The following is a 9,457-nucleotide window of genomic DNA, read 5'->3' on the forward strand; positions in this document are numbered from 1 at the left end:
AGACTTAAGCTTGCATTCATTCCATAACACGCCACGGCCGTGGCATCCACAGGAGTCCCGTCCAGGCAGGGCCCCTGAACAAACCACTCCCAGCCATAGTTTCGCCGACCCATCCGGATTGATAAATAACATACATAAAGTTAAAAGAAAGGTGACAAAACAAAGCAAAAATAACGGGGACGAAAAGAGCACACATACAACAGAGACGGAACAGGAAACAAACCCCACCCTAGGCTAAACAATTAAGAGATAAGAATCAATCAATCAATCAATCGATCAATCAGTCAATCAGGCAGTCAATCAATCAGAATGACGTCTCCGACAGAAAAAAAAAAAAAACAGAGAACTGTACCCTGCGAAATGAGTTGACATGAATGGATAAACAAAGAAAAAAAAGAGGAAAGTGGGGAGAAAAAGGGGGGAACTGGGAGATCGGGCGATGTCTGTCTGTTCAGGGTTCAGGAAAGGAGAGAGAGAGAGAGAGAGAGAAAGCAGCGCAGCTCGGCCTCCAGAAACAAGTCGTAGCACATATGACGATGTCAGTCAAATCAAACCTGGCCCTGGTCAATGTCCAGATTTTCCAGGTCCTTGGCATCCTCGAAGTCGTCGAACTCGAGGCCCGCATCGCGGCAGCGTTGCAGCCATTTCAGTGCCACATCGCCCCGGCGGTTGACCTCGACCTTAAGCTTGGAGTTCTGCGCACTGATTTCGCTGATCGCGTGGCTCGTCGTCATGTTGTTTTGCTCCCACCGCTCGCTCATAGTCTTCTTGTCCTCGTGTAGCTGGCAGATGTACTCGATCGCGCGCTGCAGGATGGCCCCCTTGTTCTTGTCGCAGTTCGGGACCAGACGGGCGATCTGGTTGATGCCCTCGTTGATGGCCTCACGGCGGCGGCGTTCCACTGGGCCCGGGTCAGTATGATCTGGTACAACCCTATACAATCCTGTACAGAGGACGAACTCACCCTCCTTGTGATTGTTTTTGCGGATCTGGTGCCACTCGGGCGAACCCACGGAAGGCTTCTGGTTCATGCTCTGTGCTTCACGCGCGGCGTAGACCGCAGCCGCAGTCGAATTATGTCCATGTGCAGAGGTAATCGGCCCGCCCATATCATCGCCGAAATTTAAGTTGTGCCCCAAGTTGCTGTCGAACGCGTTCTCGGGAGGCGGCGGGTACTTGTTCTGGGGGGTGTGGGCAGCCAGGGCGGCCTTGGCTGTGAGCGCGTTGTCGTCGGAGATACCGTTCTGCGGGCCGACGTGTTGTAGGATCTGCTGGTCGATGTTGAGCTCCGTGGAGCCGGGGAGGCCGTGGGTGTCGTAGGCGCCCAGAGAGCTGTGGCCGAAGTTCTGGGACTCGGGGCCTGGGAGACTGCCATTGCTCCCGTTGGAGGAGCGGTTCAGGCGCTGAGCGTCCGGGCCGGTGCTGTCGGTGCTGTCGCGCTTTCTCTTGGCCGCGACATTGCCATCGGATGCGCCCAATGACGGATCAGACATCATGAGATCTGAGAGTACCTGCGCTGGACGGTTAGGGGCGGTTCATCGACCAATGCGGAAGCACTGACCTATAGGTAGAATCTGGACAAGCAGCCTTCGGTGTGCCTCCAGCGATGGTCCTAATCGAAACGATCAGGAGTTCGCGTCTAGAAGTTCGGTTAGATCATGCCACCGGCATTCAAAGATTACGAATCAGGATGCAGGCACGCGAGTGAGACCCAGACAGGAGAGCAGAATGCAAAACAGTAGATTGATTGAATTGCAGGGAGATAGTCTGGTCAGGGAGTGAATGCTACTGTTGCTGTGCGCCGTCGGGGAGTTCTGGGCTGATGTGATGGTGAGCCGAGACGCGTTGGCTGACGCGCCCATCTCCGCATCTCGCATCAACAACCCCTGGCAGTGCAGCAGCAGACAGACAGCGACCCAGCAACCCAGCGACCAGGAATACATCTACACGGGAAACACAGCTGCAATGAAGCAGTTCCGGTCGCGGGGAGAGAGACGACAGGCAGGGGGGAGGGGGCAGCAGGGCAGCAGGCGGCGGGCGCGTCATGACGACAGCGCTGCGACCGAGCGACCGTGAAAAAACAACCTCAACATCGTGGTCAGCCATGGGCCGAACGGGCCACGGCGAAGACGGAGAGGAGGGGGGGAGGCATGGGGCTCTTGGAGCCGCGATGCGCGGATGGAGGGAAGGCGATGGAGGCAGGGGCAGGGGCGAGGGCGAAGGCGAAGGCGAAGGGGAGGGAGGAAGATGATTACCTTGAGATGGGCTGGGTGTCTATCACCTGACAGCAAGTCACCTGCCACGGGCAACAACAAGAGCGAAGGTAGGCTCCGGTTCGTTCACAAAAGCAGGCAAACGACTTTGTTCGCGAAGGATTCGGGGTGGATGGCACCGTCGTCGCACTGGACAGCGGACGGATCGGATTTGAAAACGAGCAAAAAGCTGTGGAGGATTTCACAATGGAAAAAAGGGATACTTGGAGGAGTAGAGGAGAGTCGAAGTAGAGAGGGACTGAGGGATGCTCACGTGGCGGGCGACGGAGAGGGAGAGAGCTGCGGCTTGGGGCGGACCACGCAGACCAACTGTGCACTCTGTCACCTGATCAGCGCAGTACCACTCAGTACTCGCTACGGAGTACTCCCTACCCTCCACTACACACCTCCATCTCATCACACCACCACCACCACCCCCTTCTTATCATTATCAGGTTTTTCTCCTCTCGTCTCCCACATGTCATGTGCTGCAATCCCGTGCCCCCCCTCCTCACCCTCCCTTATCCCTCCTCTTTCTCCTCATTCACCACCACCGCCATCCCCCGCCCTGATTGGCCACCCGGCTAGCCGGAGGAGGGGTTCCCCCGAGATCACGTGTCGGCCGGCAACCCTCCCCGCCCGAAACGGGTAAAAGGGGGCCTGGCTGCCTCCCCCAGCCATCCAGGCTGATTGGTGTCCAGCAAAGGAGTGGCGGCCGTCGTTGTCTCCAAGGTTTCGACTGCACCATCGCTGCGGAATGGTCCAGTGCAGTGCCAGTGTCTGTCTTCCCAATCCTGCAGAATGGTGCTGCGCCATGGAGGGTTGCCGGCTCATCCCCGGTCGGGCCGTTCCTTCTACGTACTATTTCGTAGGAGATACGGAGTAGATGAGTGGTGAATGGTGGTTGCAGACCAGTCGTGGTCATCCCCGTAAGTTCAAGTCACTATCATAGTCTGTTTCTGATTTACTCCCGCCTAGCTGCCGATCCCTGGCCTGGCTGAAGTCTGAACACTGCCTGTCTGTCTTTTCCCTCAAGCCTCATCGTCTATCTGCCTACCCGTCCGTCTGTCTGGGTCATGGATGGATGCCCTTATCCTCCCCTCAGCCCGCGCACGCAGCACACCCCCAGGAGGGAGGTCCACTTCGTCCCCTCATTGGCGCGTCCCGACCAGCATCGATCTATATACACCCCGTCCGACTGCTGGTTGCTGGTCGCTCGGGAGTCCCTCTCTCCCACCCGGGTCAATTCTTAATCCCTCCAGGTCTGTCCGCTGACTCCAGCCCGTCACATGTATGCGCGACACGGCCTATCAGAAGCCCGCGCGGGCTCTAGTTGCTTCGCACCAGTAGCGATGGGCCCCAGCCCTGAAGATACCACTGTCGCCGTCGCCCGTCGCCTTGCCTATGGTCCCGTATCTATCAAGGTTGCGAAGGTTGCATGCACAGATGGGTCCCCAAGGCGAGTGAGTCCGTTCCGACTTCCCTTCCCAAGGCCCGCGGTTTACAGTGCGGAAAAAGAGGGTCCATCTGATGGGGCGGCTGCTGATCATCCCTCGGTCATGAGATAAGATGCTGGTGTGGATCCTCCACCAGCCGGTATCTAGTGGTACTTTGGACGGCGGGAACCCTCATCACCCACCCGGATTACCTTCCGCAATGGAGGTGCGTCTGGCGGGTATTTTCCGGGCAGGAGGGGGGTCTAGATCCCCACAGCGCGCGCTCTTGGCTCGCGAGAGTCGGGCGGTCGATGACGATATCGCCCCCCGTCACATGGATACGCGCGAGAATGATTGGGGGCCAGGGAATGTCTCACATGATAGTTCATGGCTGATTGTGGCGAGCCGGACGGACGCAGTCGGCCACGACACCGCGTCGAAGAGGTCCAAAGGCTGTCGGCATGTCGTAGCTGTAGACGGTAGTAGAGAGAGAAGAAACGCAAGGGCTGGACAGGCAGATAAGGAGAATTGGAGCGCGGGTTGCCATCCATCGCGCGAGACAGACCGGGTTGAGGTCGAGGTCGCTGTCGCTGCTCCCTTCTTCTCTGGCTTTCCAAAAGAATCAAGTATACGATCTATTAAATTTACAAAACGCCGCGCCGCGTCACGACGCGAATCACGTAGGCAGACGGTCTCCGCAACCCACCATCTCCGAGGTGGCTTAATTCTCATGTCCAGTCGGATTTATTGTGCAGCTTTGACCAATCCAAAGACCATGCTGGGAGTGTCTGCAGTGTCGGCGAAACAAATACCTTCCGTTGTCGCGCCCATCATGTCCCAACAAAGTATCTTTACATCGAATGCCCCCTTCGTGTCATCGGAGTCCTCACTGTCACTTCCAGGGACAGCTTCGGCAGCGGGTTTCTGCGTGATCGCCAGGATGGTGCTCGTCCCCGCGTATCGAGCCGGATTCGCTCCTTCGGTGCCTGGTTCCTCACCAGCTCGGTTGGCGAACACCACAACGATCTTCTTGCCGCGACTGGCGTCGTCGCCGTCGAAGTTGGCGTCGTGGCGCATGGTCTTCCGGATCAGTGGCAAGAACCGTTGAATCCAGTAGTTGAAGGTGTCCATATCAGGCTCGCCCGCGAGCGCGGCCAGCTCCTCGCGGTCCCTCAGCGTTAACCAGGCCATGGAGAGGATGACCAGCTGGGACTGGGAGTCCAGCACGCGATTGGCGAACTCCCACGCGGTGAATGGGGCCTCGAACTTGTACGGGTTGATGTCCATACAGATGCCAAAGGACGTGGCGACCTGTGACTCCAGTGCATTTTGGTCCGAGCTGTGGAAGGTGAGTCGGTGGAAGCCGCGCTCCGTGCTGCCCTCTGCGGCCCACGTCTCATCGGTGTAGTAGAGAAACGACTTGCGGTAGTTCAGGATGATGTCACCATTAGCATCGACCACGAGAAGAGAGTTATAGCATGTTTCCCGGCCGTTACTCAGGCCGTCCGCTGGAACTTTGTCGTCTGTCTCAATCTCCGGGTACCCGACGCAGACTTTGCACTGCAGGCGCGCGGCCGTTTGTCGAGCCCAGTCCGCGGAAGGGCCTTTGCCGACCGGTTCGAGGAACGGCTTGATAGCCTGCAGCGAGGGGAAATTGTATCCTGGTCGTGTTAATGACTATCCTGCTAGATGCTCGGTCCAGCGAAGACCTCTGGCTAAGACGAGTCGCGCCCGCCACCACGCACAAACATCCCGAAGCTCATGCATCGTGTGACGCAGCATGGAGGACAGAGTAACACTCACCCGTCAAGGCCAACTCGGGCAAGATCAAAACATCCGGCTTCAGGAGATCTAGTGCCACCCGGACGCCCGCTCCTTGCACGACCTTGCCGTCCTGGAGCAATGCATTGGCCCTCCGGATGTTTCCTTGGAGGTCGCCCAGCCGGGGGGCGAACTGCAGAGTGGCTATTCTCATTCCCCTGCACTGGGAGGAGGATGGGCACCGAAGGGGGGCACAAGGGGGGGTTCGGCGGGTGCTTGCAATACTAAAGGCAATAGTGTTGCAGATGACGGGCGACGGCCCAGTCAGACCTAGGGGGAGGCGGTGGAGGAGCCCGATCTTGATGGATCCAGCGAGATGCTGGAGATGGTGGATGGGGGGAGGGAGGATGGGCGTCTCAGCCGGTGATCGGGAGGGGAAGGGGGGAAGGAGTCAAAGTATAGATTTGTAGAAGTTTTAACTAATGTTTCAATGGAGTAGTCAAGAGTGGTGAAAGAGGACGGTCTGCTGCTGATTGGCGGAGGGGAGCCGACTCACGTGAGATCTATGCCTGAGACCCCGGGCACCGATGACGTCACCTGACACGCCAGGCGCCAGCTCTGCGGGCTAAACCCAGAGCGGCGGACTGTTTTGCTTCTTAGTCGTGCTCCCATGTCATAACACTCTAGTTCAGACTGCTGCCATGGTCGATGGCTGATGATCCCTTCATAGTCTGTTCCTCGCCGAGCGTCTCGAAATTGGACCGCTGCCAGGGACGCCAATCATACCTCAGCATTTGCGGCCTGCCCGCCCTGATTTGCCGAGCATCTGAGGCTCGCGGTGCACATAATTTGGGATATTTTTAACTTCTTTGTCGGAGGAGCCTTGCTTGGGCATCGGCTGGGCTATTGGTTTTCCGGTGGATATGGGCTGGACATGGCTGGACGGCCATTCGGCTGCAATCATAAGAGCCACGGCCGTCCACTCGTCCATCCAACTAGATTCGTTCCTTGGATTGTCTTTTTTCTGTTTTGCTTTGTACTATATCTACTCCGTACGGTGTGTGCATATCCTGCACCTGCTGTGTACGATCTCCATCCGTCAGATCGCTCCCCCTATTGGCCCGTCCCCGCCGTCAGTTGTGTCAGTTCGCAAGCTGCGACAGACACAGTGGATCACCACCATTTCCTCCGCACTTCAACGCTCTTTTCATTCTTTCCGGCATCTAGATCCAGATAGATCTAGCATAAACCCATTGCCTGCATAGCTACTAGATATCTGTCGACCACAGCGTTGAATGTCGAGCTCAGATCATCGCCTGTCCCTTGCCGCGCCCCTTTTCGATCCTCGCCCGCCAATCACAGCCGCCGCCGGCACTCGATTCTTATTCTTATTCTTGGGCCATCGACATCATTTCAATTTCCTCCTACCACCACCACCACCTCCTCCTCCTCCTCCACCACGCCTCCATCTCTCTCCCCCCCTGCTGCCCGCGAGTCCATCACGGCTCCCCCGCCCCCTCCGCCGGCCTCTCTGCGCGCCTGGTCGTCGTCGTTCCCCAACACCACGACGCCTTTCTCCCCGCCATCGGTCCTTCCGCTATCATCGCCCGCGGCTGAAGACGAAGAAGAGGGGGCCGCTCCTCATTCCCCCGGAGGCCACCGCGTCCGCCGCCGTTCCTTCGAGTCCCATCACCGCGCCGCACCCTCGTCGTCCGACCGGGCCCCCGCAGAATCCTTCCAGTCTCGCTTCTCCTATCCGCGGAAGAGTGGCTGGATCCAGTCCTCGATCTTGCGACCGCCCTCGGTTCGACTCGCCAACCCCGTCAACTACGTCCCTCGCATCACCCCGGTGACCGTCCCCCAGTTCCAGTCGTCCGACGACAGCCTCCCGCTCGACGGCCACCGCGACGCATACCCTCTCCTGACCATCCCCGAACGCCGTCGCAGCCGCCCGACGCCGTCGCCGAACAGTCTGGTGGTGGAGCGCAGCCAGGGGGAAACGGAGAGCGGACGCTCCAGCATCGCACTGCCGCGAGGCCAGAGGCGCAGCGGGACATTTGACAAACACCCGCTGTCGGAAGAGATGCCCGACTCGGCATCGCATGGCGCTCAGGAGGCAAAGGACCCCCGCCCCCCGGAGCAGGCGCATTTGGGCCTGGAGTTCATGCCCGACGGCCCAGGGCCCCTTCACGGGGACCGCCCGCGGCACATCCAGTCGCAGTCCTCCCTGCGGTCCCAGTCGCACATCGCGTCCGTCCCGTCCAATCCGGGCCATCCCAACGGCGGGGAAGCCGACGTGGCGGAGGAGTTGGCATGGGGGCCCGCGCACCCGTGCTATCCGCACATCAACCCACACGTCTCGATCGGATCGGAGGAGTACTTGACGACCCGCGTAATTCGCATCCGACGCGACTGGATGATCAAGGGCGACCTTGCTCCGACGTTTTCCAACCTGTACCCCGAGATCCTGGACCCGCTGCTCCCGGAACAAGAGTTCCGGAAGGTGATCGCGATGGTGAACGACGAGCTCGCCAAGGCGTTCGACCCGTTCAGCTTCCGCAACATCCTCGACAGCGCGCTGAGCCTGTTGACAGGGTGGATCTGGGAGGACATCGGCGCGCCGGGGATCAAAGGGCACCTGGCGCGGGTGGAAGCCTGGCTAGAGAGATGGAACCGCGAGGTCGGGGCCAAGGACGGGGTACGCATATGGAGCCTCCGACGGACGGCGTACATGTCGATCGACATCCAGATCCCCGATCCCAAGGTCGGGATCATCCGCAGCGAGGGGGGGCCATCCCTTCCCGGCACGCGACCCAGCAGCGGTGTCTGAACCATTCATTGTCTGCGTCTTTTTCCTTCTTGTGTTTACTTTTCTACATCTTTTAATCGCCTCCTGGATGCCCGACTTTCTGTCTACGGTCCCGGGTTCCTTATGATATCCACGCCTGGTGATACCGTCGAGCCACCTCGGATGATGGTTCTCTGTCGATATTTTGTTTCTTGTGTCTATACCCTTCAGGCCTGCGTGTTTATATGGTCTGTTCGTTGTATCTGAGCCTGACTGATACTGGAAGTAGATTTACTATCAAGTATGCGTGTCAAAGTTACCCCCTTAGTCAACATAATTAAAATCTATCATTCTGAAGTCAACATAGTCAAAATTATTATTCTCAAGTCAACACGATTCCAGAATCTATTACTCTTCAGCCAACATAGTGATAGTCATATCACGTCTTCACCGCATACTCGCGCTCAAACTTCTCATTCACCCGACTGAGGTAATACGTCCCCTTCTCCAGATCCTCCGTCGAGGTAAACGGGACATAGTCCGGCGTGTTATACGCGAGCTCGCGCAGCTGGCACATCTGTATCCAAGACAGCAGCCAGCAGTCAGCATTCCCATCACAACAGCAGCAACACCACCAACAACAACAACCCAAGAAACAGAACCCCCTCCCCTCCCCAACACAACACATCACAACAAGCAAAAAAAAAAAAAAAAAAAAAACCAAACAACGAACCTTTTCATAAACCTCCCCCCCGACAACCCTCCTCCCCCCAACCTCCCCTCCAAACCAATCTTCTCCCTCAAATCGGCCAAATCGCCCACAATCCTCAGACTAAACATCGAACTGATCAACCCGCTGCCATACGAGAACAAGCCCACCCTCTTCGGCACGCCATCCCACCCGACATTCGACACCAGGCTGACCAGACACGCGTACAGACTGGCGGTATACATGTTCCCGCACTGGGTGGCGACGTCCAGCGAGGGGAGCACGCGTGCCTTGAAGCGGGATTCCGAGAGGGAGGAGAAGACGCGCATGAGGTGCTTGTCGGTCAGCGAGGACTCGTAGTCCATGGAGAGGAAGTGCGGGGGGACGTTGGCGAAGAGCGGGTGGGTCGGGTGGGCGAGGTAGTCGTTGTAGAGGAGGCGGGCGTAGCCTTTCTGGGCGGTTTTGCAGGTTGGCGCGTGCAGAAGGTGTAGTTGAATCGGTCGATGGGGAG

General features: G+C 58.0%; 5 protein-coding genes across 5 annotated transcripts; 2 read left to right on the forward strand and 3 right to left on the reverse strand.

Moving 5' to 3' along the window:
* Window positions 1–372: 372 nt before the first annotated feature.
* Window positions 373–1,862, reverse strand: BO70DRAFT_103739 (putative HLH DNA binding protein (Penr2)). The gene is made up of 2 exons (XM_025537812.1): window positions 1,562–1,862; window positions 373–1,511 (listed from the first exon to the last, which is right to left on the reverse strand). Exon 2 carries the CDS (start codon window positions 1,494–1,496, stop codon window positions 549–551), a length of 948 nt encoding a protein of 315 aa, XP_025397310.1. The 5' UTR covers window positions 1,497–1,511; window positions 1,562–1,862; the 3' UTR covers window positions 373–548.
* BO70DRAFT_103714 (uncharacterized protein) lies at window positions 1,838–3,120 on the forward strand. Its single transcript, XM_025537811.1, has one exon. The coding sequence runs from the start codon at window positions 2,179–2,181 to the stop codon at window positions 2,902–2,904; it is 726 nt and encodes a 241-aa protein (XP_025397311.1). The 5' UTR covers window positions 1,838–2,178; the 3' UTR covers window positions 2,905–3,120.
* A 1,312-nt stretch (window positions 3,121–4,432) lies between these two features.
* Window positions 4,433–5,663, reverse strand: BO70DRAFT_398595 (putative protein N-terminal asparagine amidohydrolase; the record flags this gene model as incomplete). The annotated part of the gene is made up of 2 exons (XM_025546794.1): window positions 4,433–5,349; window positions 5,492–5,663. 2 exons carry the CDS (start codon window positions 5,661–5,663, stop codon window positions 4,433–4,435), a joined length of 1,089 nt encoding a protein of 362 aa, XP_025397312.1.
* A 1,560-nt stretch (window positions 5,664–7,223) lies between these two features.
* Window positions 7,224–8,478, forward strand: BO70DRAFT_412452 (ERF4 family protein; the record flags this gene model as incomplete). The annotated part of the gene is made up of 1 exon (XM_025547311.1): window positions 7,224–8,478. A coding segment is annotated over one exon (1,056 nt), but the record flags the coding sequence as incomplete, so codon positions are not given.
* Window positions 8,479–8,676: 198 nt separating this feature from the next.
* Window positions 8,677–9,398, reverse strand: BO70DRAFT_431159 (thiolase-like protein; the record flags this gene model as incomplete). Its single annotated transcript, XM_025548218.1, has 2 exons — window positions 9,060–9,398; window positions 8,677–8,814 (listed from the first exon to the last, which is right to left on the reverse strand). The coding sequence occupies exons 1-2, from the start codon at window positions 9,309–9,311 to the stop codon at window positions 8,677–8,679; spliced, it is 390 nt and encodes a 129-aa protein (XP_025397314.1). The 5' UTR covers window positions 9,312–9,398.
* Between the last annotated feature and the right edge of the window lie 59 nt (window positions 9,399–9,457).

Source organism: Aspergillus heteromorphus (assembly GCF_003184545.1).
Source record: "Aspergillus heteromorphus CBS 117.55 chromosome Unknown BO70scaffold_22, whole genome shotgun sequence".
Lineage (NCBI taxonomy): Eukaryota > Fungi > Ascomycota > Eurotiomycetes > Eurotiales > Aspergillaceae > Aspergillus > Aspergillus heteromorphus.

Bases quoted from the DNA above. Each gene is read 5' to 3' on its own strand.
- BO70DRAFT_103714 (XM_025537811.1), top strand. From the start codon at position 2,179: ATGGAGGGAAGGCGATGGAGGCAGGGGCAGGGGCGAGGGCGAAGGCGA.
- BO70DRAFT_103739 (XM_025537812.1), bottom strand. From the start codon at position 1,496: ATGATGTCTGATCCGTCATTGGGCGCATCCGATGGCAATGTCGCGGCC.